This window comes from Macaca mulatta, chromosome X, assembly GCF_049350105.2.
Source record: "Macaca mulatta isolate MMU2019108-1 chromosome X, T2T-MMU8v2.0, whole genome shotgun sequence".
Taxonomy (NCBI): Eukaryota; Metazoa; Chordata; class Mammalia; order Primates; family Cercopithecidae; genus Macaca; species Macaca mulatta.
Window position 1 is genome coordinate 160,603,462 of NC_133426.1, and position 16,699 is coordinate 160,620,160.

General features: G+C 52.6%; 1 protein-coding gene across 2 annotated transcripts; it reads left to right on the forward strand.

Annotated features, from left to right (window-relative positions):
- Positions 1-8,701: 8,701 nt before the first annotated feature.
- ATP6AP1 (ATPase H+ transporting accessory protein 1) lies at positions 8,702-16,525 on the forward strand. 2 transcript variants are annotated; one of them, XM_077988918.1, is made up of 10 exons: positions 8,702-8,902; positions 9,102-9,225; positions 11,904-11,978; positions 12,345-12,538; positions 12,997-13,037; positions 13,697-13,833; positions 14,260-14,519; positions 15,185-15,232; positions 15,319-15,550; positions 15,715-16,525. In XM_077988918.1, the coding sequence occupies exons 1-10, from the start codon at positions 8,739-8,741 to the stop codon at positions 15,922-15,924; spliced, it is 1,485 nt and encodes a 494-aa protein (XP_077845044.1). In that variant the 5' UTR covers positions 8,702-8,738; the 3' UTR covers positions 15,925-16,525. The 2 variants fall into 2 exon arrangements, with proteins under 2 accessions (XP_077845044.1, XP_014984038.1); XM_015128552.3 differs by having other exon boundaries at positions 13,697-13,782; positions 14,281-14,519.
- The last annotated feature ends 174 nt before the right edge of the window (positions 16,526-16,699 follow it).

Sequence of the window (16,699 nt, forward strand, 5' to 3'; positions counted from 1 at the left end):
TAATGCCTCTGGCCTCTCTGTAGGGGTGGAAATAGGAAGTGACTGCTGGACAGAAAAGCTGGACCCTTAGTGCTCTGGGCACATGGAGCACACTTGAGCAGATGGGCATTGACCTCTTCCACACCAGTCACTTAAGGGTTCAGTTATTGTCTGAAATCCCTGAAACAATGTTGCAGAAATAGGGATTAATCTCCTCATTTTGCCAAGGAGGTGGAGTGAGGCTAATGAACTTGCTTCAAAACCCAAAGCTAGCCAGGTAGATTGGGGCCACACTTCAGAGAGCCCCAAGTGTGGAGAATCAGTTGGATCCTACCTGGGCTGCATCATAGGTGGGAGAGGAGCTCTGAAGAGCCCGGCGAGTAGCCAGCCATGAGCAGTGCATGCTGCGATCAGGAGGTGGGATTGGGGTTGCCCAGATGGAGCTGGGGGTCCTGGGTGGGAGCAAAGGCAAATCCAGGGTGTTGGTGCAGACACAGTATTAAAAATACTATAACAGAAACATGGAAAGAAAGAAAAGATAGAACCACCAAAGATGAGCCAGCAATAAGAGAAGATTCAGACAACCAGGGCTTTCAGCAGTGTTGGTGCCTAATTATTTCAAAGTAAAAGTTTTTTTTTTTTCTTTTTTTTTTTGAGATGGAGTCTCCCTTGGTTGTCCAGGCTGGAGTCCAGTGGTGCGATCTCAGCTCACTGCAAGCTCAGCCTCCAGGGTTCACGCCATTCTCCTGCCTCAGACTCTCGAGTAGCTGGGCCTATAGGCGCCCGCCACCACACCTGGCTAATTTTTTTGCATTTTTAGTAGAGACGGGGTTTCACCATGTTAGCCAGGATGGTCTCGATATCCTGACCTTGTGATCCACCTGCCTTGGCCTCCCAAAGTGCTGGGATTACAGGTGTGAGCCACCACGCCCGGCCAAAATAAAAGGTTTTTTTAAAAAAATGACTAAAAAGGGAAAAAAATTGCCTGGGAAAAAACAAACACTTGTAATTAAATATAGATAAAAGCAGCTGGGCACCATGGCTCACGCCTATAATTCCAACACTGTAGGAAGCCAAGGTGGGCAGATCATTTGAAGTCAGGAGTTCGAGACCAGCCTGGCCAACATGGTGAAACCCGATCTCTACTAAAATACAAAAATTAGGCCAGTTGCGGTGGCTCACACCTGTAATCCCAGCACTTTGGGAGGCCGAGGCGGGCAGATCACAAGGTCAGGAATTTGAGACCAGTCTGACCAACATGGTGAAACCCTGTCTCTACTAAAAATATAAAAATTAGGCCAGTCGCGGTGGCCCACGCCTGTAATCCCAAGACTTTGGGAGACCAAGGCAGGCAGATCACCTGAGGCCGGGAGTTCGAGACCAGCCTGACCAACATGGAGAAACTCCATCTCTACTAAAAATACAAACTTAGCCAGGCGTGGTGGCAGGTGCCTGTAATCCCACCTACTCGGGAGGCTGAGGTAGGAGAATTGCTTGAACCCGGGAGGAAGAGGTTGCGGTGAGCCCAGATTGCGCCATTGTACACCAGCCTGGGAAACGAGCAAAACTTCGTCTCAAAAAAAAAAAAAAAAAAAAAAAAAGGCCAGGCGCGGTGGCTCACGCCTCTAATCCCAGCACTTTGGGAGGCTGAGGCGGGCGGATCACAAGGTCAGGAGATCGAGACCATCCTTGCTAACATGGTGAAACCCCGTCTCTACTAAAAAAAAAAAAAAAAAAAAAGCTGGGCGTAGTGGCAGGCGCCTGTTGTCCCAGCTGGAGGCTGAGGCAGGAGAATGGTGTGAACCCACGAGGCGGAGCTTGCAGTGAGCCGAGATCCGGCCACTGCATTCCAACCTGGGCAACAAGAGTGAGACTCCGTCTCAAAAAAAAAAATTTTAATTTAAAAATAAAAAGAAATGACATTTTGATACATGCTACCAAATGGATACTCTCAAAGGATTTTCAAGAAACATGCTAACTGCAATAAGCCAGAAACAAAAGGCTGCATATTACATGGTTCCACTTATATGATGTACTTACCAGCTTCAGATCCAGAATCAAAAAGTAAAAGGTTGTTTGTAGGGCCTGGGAGGATGGGGGAATGGGAAATTGTATAATAGGGACAGAACTTTAGTTTGGGAAGAAGAAAAGAGTTCTGAAGATGGATGGTGGTGATGGCTGTACAACAATGTGAACATTCTTAATGCCACTGAACTGTACAGTTAAAAGTGGTTAAGGCCGGGTGTGGTGGCTCACGCCTGTAATCCCAACACTTTGGGAGGCCGAGGCGGGCGGATCACCTGAGGCCAGGAGTTTGAGACCAGTCTGGCCAACATGGTGAAACCCCTATCTCTACAAATAAATAAAATTAGCCAGGCGTGTTGGCGGGTGCCTGTAATCCCAGCTACTCAGGAGGCTGAGGCAGGAGAATCGCTAGAACCCGAGAAACGGAGGCTTCAGTGAGCCAAGATTGCCCCATTGCACTCCAACCTGGACAGATAAAGTGAAATTCCGTCTCAAAAAAAAAAAAAAAAAAAGAAAGGCCGGGCGCGGTGGCTCATGCCTGTAATCCCAGCACTTTGGGAGGCCGAGACGGGCGGATTACGAGGTCAGGAGATCGAGACCATCCTGGCTAACACGGTGAAACCCCGTCTCTACTAAAAAATACAAAAAACTAGCCGGGCAAGGTGGCGGGCGCCTGTAGTCCCAGCTACTCGGGAGGCTGAGGCAGGAGAATGGCGTAAACCCGGGAGGCGGAGCTTGCAGTGAGCTGAGATCCGGCCACTGCACTCCAGCCTGGGCGACAGAGCGAGACTCTGTCTCAAAAAATAAAAAATAAAAAATAAAAAAATAAATAAAAGGCATTTCACAGAAAAGGAAACACAAAAAGCAGAGCGTGCACTGTGTGGGTTTCCTGTGGCTGCAGTAACAAAGTGCCAGAGACTGGGAATTTTAAAGCAACAGAAATTTATTCTCTCCCAGTTCTGAAGGCCAGAAGTCCAAAATCAAGGTGGCACCAGGGTGGGTTCCTTCTGGAGCTGTGAGGGAGAGTCAGCTCCATGCGTCTCTTCTGGCTTCTTCCAGTGGTTCCCAGCAACGCTCCGTGTTCCTTGGCGTGTGGAGGTGTCATTCCAATCTCTGCCTTCAGCTTCATGCGGCGCTCTCCTCCCTGTGTCTGTCTCTTTTTCTCCTCCTTTAAAAACACCAGGCATTGGACTAGGGGTCACCCTTATCCAGTATGACCTCACCTTAACTTGATTCTGTCTGCAATGACTTATATGGGGACACTACTCAACCCAGTGCATATACTCTATGACCTAGCAATTCCCCACCTAGTTATATACCTATTGAAATGAACATCTATGTTTAACAAAAGACATACATTGGCCAGGCGCTGTGGCTCACGCCTGTAATCCCAGCATTTTGGGAGGCCGAGGCAGGCAGATCATGAGGTCAGGAAATCGAGACCATCCTGGCTAACACGGTGAAACCCCGTCTCTACTAAAAATACAAAAAATTAGCTCAGCGTGGTGGTGGGCGCCGGTAGTCCCAGCTACTCAGGAGGCTGAGGCAGGAGAATGGCGGGAACCCGGGAGGTAGAGCTTGCAGTGAGCCAAGATCTCGCCACTGCACTCCAGCCTGGGCGACAGAGCGAGACTCTGTCTAAAAAAAACCCAAAAAACAGAAAACAAAAACAAAAACAAAACAAACAAAAAAAGACGTATACATAATTGTTCACAGTAGCATTAGCCATAACAGCCGAAATGGGAAACCAACCAAATGTCAACAGTTGAAGGAGGCAATCAATGGTGACACATTTATCCAGTGGAATACTATGAGGCAACATTGTTACATGCAGCCACTTGAATTAATCTGCCAATATTGAGCAAAGAATCTAGACACAAAATAACACTTCCCTTTAGAGTGGAGGAGAGGGCTGGGTGCGGTGACTCACACCTGTAATCTCAACACTTTGAGAGGCTGAGGTGGGTGGGTCACCTGAGGTCAGGAGTTCGAGACCAGCCTGACCAACATGGTGAAATCCCATCTCTACTAAATACAAAAAATTAGCCGGGCATGGTGGCACATGCCTGTAATCCCAGCTACTCGGGAGGCTGAGGCAGGAGAATTGCTTGAATCCGAAGGTGGCAGTGAGCCAAGATGGCGCCATTGGACTCCAGCCTGGGCAACAAGAGCCAAACTCTGTCTCCAAACAAACAAACCAAAAAAAAGAGTGGAGGAGGGAAAAATATTATACTGAATAATTTCCTTTATTTAAAGTCTCAAAACAGTCAAAACATATCCCATGATTTTTAGGAATGCATGCTTAACTGGTCAAACTATAAAGACCAAAGTGATTAGCATAAGAATCAAGTTCATGGTCACATTGGGAAGTGATAGGAAGGGAATGAGAGGGGCTTTTGGGGCAGTGATATTCAAATTCTTGACCTGGGTGATGCCATGGGACTGTCTGCTTTGATAAGCATTATACACTGTACATCTTTATTTTGTGTACTTTTTTTTTTTTTTTTTGAGACGGAGTCTCACTCTGTCACCCAGGCTGGAGTGCAATGGCACGATCTCTGCTAACTGCAACCTCCACCTCCCGGGTTCTCAAGCGATTCTCCTGCCTCAGCCTCCCAAGTAGCTGGGATTATAGGCGCATGCCACCATGCCCGGCTAATTCTTTTGTATTTTTAATAGAGACGGGGTTTCACCATGTTGGCCAGGCTGGTCTTGAACTCTGGACCTCAGGTGATCCACCCATCTCGGCCTCCCAAAGTGCTGGGATTACAGGTGTGAGTCAACGCACCCAGCCTACTTTTCTTTTTTGGGTTACGTTTCACCATGGCAGTGCTTTTTTAACAGGTCAGGGGAGTGGGAGGTGCAAGAGCTTGGAGGATTGAGTACTTGTGAGCAATGATGCAGTCTACCATGGTATCCGAGACTTCTTGCATTCTGCACCACAGCAAACAAGGGGAACCACCCAGTGTCTAGCAACAGGGAATGAGCCTAGCAGCTGGGTAAGCGAACAGCGACCTCCATCAACTGCTGATGAACAGACTGCAGAGGACTACAGGCAGAACGAGGCCAGGTGTGGTGGCTCACGCCTGTAATCCCAGCACTTTGGGAGGCCGAGGCGGGCGGATCACAAGGTCAGGAGTTTGAGACCAGCCTGACCAACATGGTGAATCCCCATCTCTACTAAAAATACAAAAATTAGCCAGGCATGGTGGTGGGTGCCTGTAGTCCCAGCTACTCGGGAGGCTGAGGTGGGAGAATCGCTTGAACCCGGGGGGTGGAGGTTGCAGTGAGCTGAGATCATGCCACTGCACTCCAGCCTGGGTGACAGTGAAACTCCGTCTCAAAAAAAAAAAAAAAAGGAACAATGCCATCTGGTACCAATGCAGGATAACAGTTGTTTCTCAGGGGACATAGGAAAATGGGGTTTGGGGGACCCAGGTTCCTGCTAAGGAACTGGCAGTGCTCTTCACTGACTATGAAGTCCAGGGGCGGGGGCAGTGGTCTGAGGTTCCTTTTATTTATTTTTTGAGACGGAGTCTTGCTTTGTCGCCCAGGGTGGAGTGCAGTGGTGCGATCTCGGTTCACTGCAACCTCTGCCTCCTGGGTTCAAGCAATTCTCCTGCCTCAGCCTCCCAAGTAGCTGGGATCACAGGCGCCCGCCACATGCCCGGCTAATTTTTTGTATTTTTAGTAGAGACGGGGTTTCACCATGTTGGCCAGGCTGGTCTCAATCGCCTGACCTCGTGATCCACCCGCCTTGGCCTCCCAAAGTGCTGGGATTACAGGCGTGAGCCACCATGCCCAGCTGAGACGGAGTTTCGCTCTCGTTGCCCAGGCTGGAGTGCAATGGCATGATCTTGGCTCACTGCAACCCCTGCCTTCCAGGTTCAAGCGATTCTCCTGCCTCAGCCTCCCAAGTGGCTGGGATTACAGGCATGTGCCACCGTGCCCGGCTAATTTTTGTATTTTAGGAGAGACGGGGTTTCCCCATGTTGGTCAGGCTGGTGTGGAACTCCCAACCTCAGGTGATCTGCCTGCCTCAGCCTCCCAAAGTGCTGGGATTACAGGCATGAGCCTCCAAGCCCAGCCGTTCCTTTTATTTCTTTCTTTTTTTTTTTCTTTTTTTTTTTTTTGAGGCAGAGTCTCGCTCTGTCGCCCAGGTTGGAGTGCAGTGGCGCGATCTTGGCTCACTGCAAGCTCTGCCTCCCAGGTTCACGCCATTCTCCTGCCTCAGCCTCCTGGATAGTTGGGACTACAGGCGCCTGCCACCACGCCCGGCTAATTTTTTTGTATTTTTAGTAGAGACGGGGTTTCACCATGTTAGCCAGGATGGTCTCGATCTCCTGACCGCGTGATCCGCCCGCTTCGGCCTCCCAAAGTGCTGGGATTACAGGCGTGAGCCACCGCGCCCGGCCGTTCCTTTTATTTTTATACTGTATGTAGAGGTAAGATATGTGTAATATACCTTACACATGTATATGTAACATGTATGTTCCACATATTTTGGTATGTGTCCAATAGTATATTAAAACAATTTTAAAAGCCACAGGGAGATGAGGGCCTGAAGGGATTTCTTTTTTTCTTTCTTCTTCTTCTTTTTTTTTTTTTTTGAGACGGAGTTTTGCTCTTGTTGCCCAGGCTGGAGTGCAATGGCATGATCTCGGTTCACTGCAACCTCCACCTCCCAGGTTCAAGCAATTGTCCTGTCTCAGCCTCCTGAGTAGCTGGGACTACAGGCGCCCGCCACCACGCCCAGCTAATTTTTGTATTTTTAGTAGAGATGGGGTTTTGCCACATTTGCCCGGCTGGTCTTGAACTCTTAACCTCAGGTTATCTGCCTGTCTCGGCCTCCCAAAGTGTTGGGATTACAGGCATAAGCCACCACGCCCAGCCAGGATTTCAATGAAGAAATGCTTTTACCCTAAAGATGAAGTCCCCAGACAGAAGGTGCTCATTGGTGCTATCAACATTTGGTGATTGGTTCAGTTTAGATATCACCTCCTGGTGGGAGCAGCTTCATGGGTGCCCATCTCCTTACATCCCTCCCAGTCCCATGTCTCAACCTTTGGAACATGCATGACCCTGTATCATGACCTGCTGTCCTGCATGTCCTCTAGACTAGACTGTCAACTTCGGGGGCAGAGTCTGGGTGCCTGGCCCATAGCAGGTGCTTCAGGAAGCCTCAAGGGCCATCGCTCCAGGGACCCCTGGCAACGGAGGGAAGAATAAAAGCAGTCACAGGTGGGTTTCTCCCCTAAGGATGGAAGCAGCTCAGCAACAGAGTCCTGGTAGAGGCAAGATTGCATTCCACATTCCAGAGGAAGTCTTTGCCTTGAAACTATGTACCAAAAGTAACAGAAACATAATAGACATGCTTTCCTTTTTAAGTTTGCTGGATTCTCCTGGGATACAGTGAAGCTCCAGCAAAAACCTCTCTCCTCAGCTAGTTCAGGCCTGGAAATGGCCACTTGAGGGTTTCCCTAAGCACCCGAAACTCAGTGAGCCCCCAAGTGACCTCATCTCCCAGTCCCCAACTCAGAGAGACCCAAAAGCTACAATTTTCTTTGACTGTATCGTCAGACCCACTTCCTCTATCCAGCTCAACTGCCACTATTCTCGTCCTAGTCTGAATCACATGTGACAATCATGACTACAATTTTTTTTTTTTTTTTTTTTTTTGAGATGGACTCTTGCCAGGCTAGAGTGCAGTGGTGTGATCTTGGCTCACTGCAACCTCCGCCTCCCGGGTTCAAGTGATTCTCCTGCCTCAGCCTCCCGTGTAGCTGGGACTACAGGAGTGCGCCAGCATGCCCAGCTAATTTTTGTATTTTTAGTATTGACGGAGTTTCAACATGTTGGCCAGGATGATCTTGATCTCTTGATCAAGATTCGCCCGCCTCCGGCTTCCAAAGTGCTGGGATTTCAGGTGTGAGCCACCGCGCCCGGCCCGTTAGGGTGTCTTTGAAGCCACGCTTCGCTCTGGGTTTCCCCCTTTCCTCTTCGGTTGCTCCTTGTCCGATCTCTTTTCTGGACCCTTCTCCCACCCAAAGTAAGTGCTGGGTGTTCCCGCAGATGCTATCCTGGGCTCGCTTCTGTCCTCATTCTAAGGGATTACAGTCTCCTGTCACCTGTATCAGGGAGGGTCCATCTACAGGAAAAAGACACCACTTTTGCAATTTTAAGGAAAAGGATTAAAACAAGGATTGGCCGGGTGCGGCGATGCGCGCCTGTAGTTCCACTTTTCCGGAGGCTGAGGTGCGAGGATCGCTTGAGCTGGGGGGTGGGGGTAGGCGAGACCAGCCTGGGCAATATAGGGAGACTCTGTCTCTTAAAAAAAAAAAAAAAAGGAAAGAAAAAAGAAAAAAAGAAAGAAAGAAAAGAAGAGAGCAACAACAACAATAAATAAATAAATAAATAAATAAATAAAAACGGACGGGCGAACGCGTAGGGTGCGCGCAGGGTTTCGCGGAGCCTCCCTGTCCCTCTTGTCTCGTCCTAGTAGGTCTAGGTGGGCCCCATCCCCTTTCCCACTCGGAGTGTGAGTGCCTGGAGACACGTACAGCCAATCAGTGAGAAGGAGTGGCCGCGAGTGGCATGCACTTGGTCCAATTACCTGCGGCCCTGCCAGCCGGCCCGCGCTTGGGCCAATGGAGGTGCGAGGCGGGGCTCAGGCGGGGGCAACGGTCACCTGATCCGCGGCTGTCGAGGCCGCTGAAGCAGTGGAGGCTGAGGCTATGATGGCGGCCACGGCGACGGCTCGAGTGCGGATGAGGCCGCGGTGCGCCCAGGCGCTCTGGCGGATGCCGTGGCTGCCGGTGTTTTTGTCGTTGGCGGCGGCGGCGGCGGCGGCGGCAGCGGCGGAGCAGCAGGTCCCGCTGGTGCTGTGGTCCAGTGACCGGTGAGCGGGCCGGGGTGGGATGCGTTGTGGCGGCTGAGGCGCCCTCGCCCGACTCCGACTCCCGCGCTGTCCTACGCGAGGGGTGGTGAGGCCCAGAGGTGGACTATTCTTTGCTCGGGGGTCGCAGCGAATCTGCCGGCAACAGAGCTCCAGTCCACATGCGCCCCCGTCTGACAGCACCTCTTCTGTCCCCTGCCAGGGACTTGTGGGCTCCTGCCGACACTCATGAAGGCCACATCACCAGCGACTTGCAACTCTCTGCCTACTTAGATCCCGCCCTGGAGCTGGGTCCCCGGAATGTGCTGCTGTTCCTGCAGGACAAGGTGCGCCTGCCCCAGCCCACTCTCCCCCGGTCATCGGGAGGCAGCCAGGAACCCCTCCCCCCATGACACTGACGCCCATTCCCCAAGGGAAGCTTCAGTGACCTTGTCCCAACCGTAGGGAGGTGTGGGTCGTCTCATGGGAAGGCCTGTAGTAAACGCTTCAGTGGGCATGGCGACAGCCTCGGAAATGGCACCAACTTGATTGGAGGAAGCGACGGGTCAGAGGCCAGGTACCTACTGATTACCAAGCACTTTGGATATCTGACTTACTCCAATATGGTGGGTGGGGATTATTGTCCCTGTTCGTTTATAAATGAGAAGACTGAGGCTGGAGGTTAAGTGACTTGCCCAAGCTCATACAGCTAATGGGTGGCACAGTTGTAATTCTAGCTGTGATGATCATAATAATGATAATTGGAAAATGATCACCTGTTTAGTGCTTTGTAGGCACTTGCTATACTGATGTCATTATCTCGGTTTTACTGCCAAGGAAAGTAAGGTTTGTCGAGATACAATGTTTCACTACAGTTGATAGACACCACTTTGGTTCCAGCCTGAGTCTGTCAATCCTCCCTCCCAATTGGAGCTCATAACCTGCATGCTGTTTTCCCTCCCATCCAGGATCTTTGCCCCCAAGCAGGCGTGCAGACCATGAGATGATTCTAAGATAGCAAGCGTCTGCTAGGCCCTCCCTTGTTGGTGGCCTGTATGGCTCATTGCCCTTGTAGTCTCCCTTGGTTGCTGTGTGGGCAGATGGTGACCTGAAGTCTTTTCAGGAGGTGGTAAATAATATAGTCAGATAGGAACTGAGTCCTAGTTCCACCATGTAACCAGCCATTGGAGGCATGAAATAATCTTTGTCAATGACAGTTTCTACATCTGTAAAATGAAGACACCACCTACATCAGAGGGCTGTGAGGGGGAATTCTTTTTTTTTGTTTTTTTTGTTTTTTTTGTTTTTTTTGAGGCAGAGTCTCGCTCTGTTGCCCAGGCTGGAATGCAGTGGTGCAATGTAAGCTCAATGCAACCTCCACCTCCTGGGTTCAAGCAATTCTCTGCCTCAGCCTCCTGAGTAACTAGGATTACAGGGCACCTGCCACTGCGCCCAGCTAATTTTTGTATTTTTTTTTTGTATTTTGAGTAGAGACAGGGTTTCACCATGTTGGCCAGGCTGGTCTTGAACTCCTGACCTCGTGATCAACCCACCTCGGCCTCCCAAACTGCTGGGATTACAGGCATGAGCCACCGCGCCCGGCCTGTGAGGGGGAATTCTTATAATCCACATAAAACATCTAGCCAGGATCCCCCAGTCTTTCGGCATTCACCCATTCATTCATTTGTCCAATATGGAAAGCCTACTATGTGCCAGGTATTATGAAGTGTTGGGGATACGGCAGTGAGCAGAAGAACCCAATCCCCCACCATCAGGAAGCTGACATTCTCATGAGGGTGACCAGTAAATACTAAGTTGGTATATTATATGATGTCAGTGTTATAGTCTTTAGGGAAGGAAACAGGCTAAGGGGACAGAGTGACTGGGATGCTGTTTTAGATAAGGGTGGTCAGACCGGGCCTCACTGAGGAGGTGAGGAGGTGAGGAGGTGATATCTGAGCAGAGATCTTAATGGAGGGAGGGAGCCGTTGGGGGAAGGACATTCCTGGAACAGCAAATGCAAGGGCCCTGGGCGAGGTGTGCTCTTGGCAAGCTCAAGGAAGACCTGGTGTGACTGGAGCACAGTGAGTGAGAGAAAGGGGTAGGAGATGTAGGAGATGGTTCTCAGGTGGCCAGGCAATGAAGTAGGACCTTGTAGGCCATGAGGGGGAAGGTCAGGTGCAGTTCTAAATGTGTAAGAAAGCCTTGGGTAATGTGGAGCAGGGAGTGGTGTGATTTCTCAATTAAAGAAAGCCCACAGGAACCACCAGCAACTCCTGGGCTTTCCGACTGGGAGCCTGGGCGGCCAAACAGCAGCAAGGTCCTGCCCACAAGGGAGGGGAGACTGGGCGAGTGTATATACCAAACAGGTTAGGGAAGCTGATTAAAATCTCCTCAGGGCCTAACTGGGAAAGGCCAGAGGAAGCTGGAGATTGGAGTAGGGGGTAGGAGCGAAAGGACAAAGGACATCTGTAAGTTGTATAGAAAAAGGGATGGGGTCAGGGCCACTGTGGTCCTAAGAGCTCAAAAGACTTCAGTGCTTCCTCCGCATGTTCTGAGATCTCACCTCTCTCCCCTTCCACCAAAAGCAAGTGGGGTGACGGTCCTGTCCAGACTGGACATAGCCAACTCCCATTTTCTCTGGCTGGGAGGCCTGCTGCAAATGCTCTTGGCTGCCCCACCCCCTCCCCACAGCTTCCCTGTTCCCTCCCCAGTTCCTCTTGTCTGTAGGGCGGGTAAGGCAGCTGACTCCTACTCCTGAGGTTACCACAAATCAGCTGCCTACAGATCTCCCCACCCCCATGACTGCCTTCTATGTCTTCTCACCCTGCCTTGACAGTGCTGGAGGGAAGAGACGAGTCTCCCACCCACCACCACCAACACACAGTCGCGCTCCACTATACCGAACCTGACTCTCAGTGAGACTTTGCTGGCCCTGAGAATGCACGGGGAAGGTGGCTGTCCCCTGCCTTGGCCCCCATTCCTTGTCAAACCTCCTCAGATGTCTCCCCTGTTTCCCTATTAGCTGAGCATTGAGGATTTCACAGCATATGGTGGTGTGTTTGGAAACAAGCAGGACAGCGCCTTTTCTAATCTAGAGGTAAGAGTCCTCTCCCAGCCAGGGGCCATGGGGGACATTCTGTGCTTCTCCCAGCATAAGAACTGTACTCTTACCTCATATCAGGGTTACTTGGGTCTGAGTCTCCTCTGGGCTGCCTCCTCCCTCCCCCCCCGCCCCCCGCAAACAACAACAACAACAAAACCTCCTCATACTCTTAGCAGAGACACTGGCTTTGGGGTAGAAAGGCCTGGGGCCTGAATGTCAGGGCCTGGGGTGTGGGCCATTTTCTTGGTGAGCCTTTGTGGGTATGGCTTGCCAGAGGAAACCTGCCAGAGAGGTTTGGGGGGCTGGCCCAGGCCCACTGGCCCCTGGCTAACTCACCTTTTGCCTCTCCCCTGTCACCAGAATGCCCTGGACCTGGCCCCCTCCTCCCTGGTGCTTCCTGCCGTTGACTGGTATGCAGTCAGCACTCTGACCACTTACCTGCAGGAGAAGCTCAGGGCCAGCCCCTTGCATGTGGACTTGGCCACCCTGCGGGAGCTGAAGCTCAACGCCAGCCTCCCCGCCCTGCTGCTCATTCGCCTGCCCTACACGGCCAGGTACTGCCCACATGGCCCAGCCACCAGCCTCGGGGTCCAGAGAGCAGCAAGGCCCTGGGCTATGGCATGTGGTGGCACCATTCGACCAAATATGCCAGTACTCCCCACCCCCTCACAACCCTTCTAGAAGGTGCCGTGTGTGGCCAGAAGAGGTGGGGAGGGCCTCTTCTGTGATTCAGGAGTTGGTGCCTAGCTCCAGAGATGAGGCAGATGTGAGCCCTGTGGGTGGGGAGCTTTCTCACCTAGCCAGGCCCTTGTCACAGAGCAGGTGGCTAGGACTTGAGTGTGACTGAGAAGCCTCGGGGTGAGATGGGCTTCCAGGAGTGGGCACTGAGGTAAGAGTGTGCAGGCTTGGTGTGTGGGGCTAGTGGGGAGGAGAAGCTGGGGCAGGGGAAGGGTAGTAGGCAGCACAGGTCCAGGCCGCCTGAGGACTCTGGTGCTCTGTTTGTCTTCCATAGCTCTGGTCTGATGGCACCCAGGGAAGTCCTCACAGGCAATGGTGAGTAGAATCAGGGAGGATGCACATCCTCACCTAGCCCTTGGGCGGGGACCACAGACAGTTGGCCTGCAGCTCCTCAGCCTCCTCACTCCCAGGGTGGCCCTCCTGCTTCTCGGGGCAGCTGACAGTGGAGCAGGGAAATGCTGGCTCCCAGGACCAGCCAGGGACCACCTAGCAGAGGACCCTGTCCAGCCAGACCCCACTTGGCAGAGGGGGGGCCCTCTGTGCTGGAGGCTATGGAGCCAGTTTCTGTGCATGCAGCGTGAATCCTAGAGTTATGGGTTTAATAAGACTGCAGACATTTGGAAAAACAATTCTGGGGACTTACCTATTTGCAATAAAGAACAGTCATTCCCCATGGAAAGGCAGTCACAAACCTTTCATGGGTGGATGTGGAGTTTTCTGTATTGATATGTATTTTCTCGTGTCACATAGGTAGGGCTTGGCATTAGGAAGTTGATGACCAAAGCCACAGTTGTCCACGGGGGAGGCTAGGAATGGGGGTGGGATGAGAAATAGCTGCTCCTAAGGATCCTCAGTGGAAAGTAATAACACCACTTTCAGATGGTCTAGAAGGTTTCTAAAGCAGACGGTGGGGAGTGTTTCTTTACACAGGGTGCCTGGTGACTTGACTCTCTGCTCTCCTTGTTGACCCTCAGATGAGGTCATTGGGCAGGTCCTGAGCACACTCAAGTCTGAAGATGTCCCGTACACAGCGGCCCTCACAGCGGTCCGCCCTTCCAGGGTATGTGCCCTTCCAGCAGGGGCTCTGGGGCATGCAGGGAGAGGCAGTGTGGTGAGTCTGTCTGGAGGTGGGGGGTGTATGCCACAGGCAGGCTGTCCGGGAGGCCCAGCATAGCGGAAGCATCAGGCACAGAACCCCTGTGGTGTGACTATTTGGAGTGGCTTGTCCCTGGGCTGACTCTGGGGGAGGACTAGGATGAGCACTCAAGTGCTGCCTCCCCATTCCAGGGGCAGCTTTCCATCTCGTCCTCTGAGGCTTGTGGGTGGCAGACTTGGACACTAAGTCTAAATGACCCTAAGTTTGAGGGACTAGGAACGTCATCAGGGTTTAGGGGCCATCAGGGAAAGCTTTCTGGAGGAAAGGCCTCCTCTGGCTGGTGGGACTTTGAGATAGTGGACAGGGTGTCCTGTCGGGAGAGGAGGGAGGGCACGACAGCTGGGTTGGAGTATGACAGTCTCCCAGGGCTGCTGAAAGAAGGCTGGTTGGGTGTTTCTGCAGGTGGCCCGTGATGTAGCGGTGGTGGCTGAAGGGCTAGGTCGCCAGCTGTTACAAAAACAGCCAATATCACCTGTGATCCATCCTCCTGTGAGTTACAATGACACTGCTCCCCGGATCCTGTTCTGGGCCCAAAACTTCTCTGTGGCGTACAAGGACCAGTGGGAGGACCTGACTCCCCTCACCTTTGGGGTGCAGGAGCTCAACCTGACTGGCTCCTTCTGGAATGACTCCTTTGCCAGGCAAGGGCACTAGGCTGGGGAGGACTGTGCCACCACAGGTGACCTTCCCACCACTGTGAGTCGCAGGTGGGGCAGGGAGCCAGGGTCAGGTCTGTGTGTTGGGGTGGGGATGGCCATGGTCTGGTTGGGGTCTGGGCAGTGTGAGGATGTAGGAGGTGTCATGGCGGGGGGTGCTGTTGGAGGGGAGTTGCTCAGACTTCTGCCTCCCCATGCTTGTGAGTCTTTGGTTGGGACCTTGGTTGTTAACACCTCCCCCTTGAGCAAAACTTCTGGGACTTTGTGTGGGCAAATGCCAGGCCAGCTACCTGAGGCATTTATGGGGCAACCATGCCCTTCTGTTTGCTCTCACCCCCAAAGCCCAGCCCAGGCACCTTAGTGACCCTAAGAGGGAGTAAAAGGAGAGGTAGTGAGCTCAGGGGAACCAGAGGAAGGACCCCCATGCTGGTGGCAAGGGGAACCTGGGTCCTGGCTTCCAGCTCTGTTCTGGGCTTGCAATGTGACTGGATCCTCAGTTTTCCTATCTGTCAAGTGGGGTCACTGCTTCTTCAGGTGGCTGCAAGGACCCAAGGCAGCTTAGGTAAGAGCAGAGCTGAGGAACTTGTTCCTCTAAGATGCCAAAGGCCCTCCCAGAGCCTCATGGTGCACCTCTTTCTCTGCCTCCACAGGCTCTCACTGACCTATGAACGACTCTTTGGTACCACAGTGACATTCAAGTGAGTCCTGGGGTGGTTGAGGTGTGGGGAGGCTGGTGTGGCCCCAGCCTCCCCAGCTCACCTGACATCCCTGCCACCTTCCCCAGGTTCATTCTGGCCAACCGCCTCTACCCAGTGTCCGCCCGGCACTGGTTTACCATGGAGCGCCTCGAAGTCCACAGCAATGGCTCCGTTGCCTACTTCAATGCTTCCCAGGTCACAGGGCCCAGCATCTACTCCTTCCACTGCGAGTATGTCAGCAGCCTGAGCAAGAAGGGCAGTCTCCTCGTGGCCCGCACGCAGCCCTCCCCCTGGCAGATGATGCTTCAGGACTTCCAGGTATGGCGCAGGGGTGGCCCAGCTTCAGGTGGGGGAGCCCAGGCTGGTGTTTGAGAAACGAAGAGAGGCTTGGGCTTGGGAGTCCTGTCCCTGCGCTGCCCTTGTCCCAGTCCTTGCTGGGCCTCCCAACGGTCCTTTCTGACCCGTGTCTGTGTGTCTGCCAGATCCAGGCTTTCAACGTGATGGGGGAGCAGTTCTCCTATGCCAGTGACTGTGCCAGCTTCTTCTCCCCCGGCATCTGGATGGGGCTGCTGACCTCCCTGTTCATGCTCTTCATCTTCACCTACGGCCTGCACATGATCCTCAGTCTCAAGACCATGGATCGCTTTGATGATCACAAGGGCCCCACCATTTCTTTGACCCAGATTGTCTGACCCTGTGCCAGTGGGGGGTTGAGGGTGGGAGAGTGTCCGTGTTGTTGCTTTCCCACCCTGCAGCACACTGGACTGGAGCTTCCCTCTTCCTACCGCAGCATGAACCCCAAGCTCCCCTCAGCCCATCTTGCTCCCTCTTCAGCCTGCTGAGGAGCTTTCCTGGGCTGCCCCCATCTCTCCCAACAAGGTGTACATATTCTGCGTAGATGCTAGACCAACCAGCTTCCCAGGCTTAGTCGCTGTGAGGCGTAAGGGACATGAATTCTAGGGTCCCCTTTCTCCTTATTTATTCTTGTGTCTACATCATCCCTGGCTGTGGATAGTGTTTTTGTGTAGCAAATGCTCCCTCCTTAAGGTTATAGGGCTCCCTGAGTTTGGGGTGTGGAAGTTCTACTTAACTGTCCTGCTTGGCTGTCGTTATCGTTTTCTGGTGATGTTGTGCTAACAATAAGCAGTACACTGGGGTTTATTTCTGTGGCCTGAGAAGGAAGGTGGGCTGGGTGCGATCGTCGGCTGTCTGGCATGTTCCCACCGGAAGTGCCTGGCAGGAGCAGGGGGTGCTCGGTTGTTTCCTTCCTAATAAAGTAAACGAGGATCGCCATGCGTTGGGCCTCTTGTCGCTCATTTCTGCGCTGAGCTTTTGGCGCGTGCTCGCCAGAGGTATGCGGGAGGATGGAGCCTGGAGAGGGGGAGGCTAGGAGGCATCCCCGGAGACCGGGAGGGGCTTTAGTAAGCTGGGCCCTAACCGCTTAGGTCAGGGAGGGGTGGTCGGGCC

Bases quoted from the DNA above. Each gene is read 5' to 3' on its own strand.
- ATP6AP1 (XM_077988918.1), top strand. From the start codon at position 8,739: ATGATGGCGGCCACGGCGACGGCTCGAGTGCGGATGAGGCCGCGGTGC. The intron at 9,226-11,903 runs GTGCGCCTGCCC...TTTCCCTATTAG, and splicing joins TGCTGTTCCTGCAGGACAAG to CTGAGCATTGAGGATTTCAC. The intron at 13,834-14,259 runs GTGAGTCTGTCT...TGCTGAAAGAAG, and splicing joins ATGCAGGGAGAGGCAGTGTG to GCTGGTTGGGTGTTTCTGCA.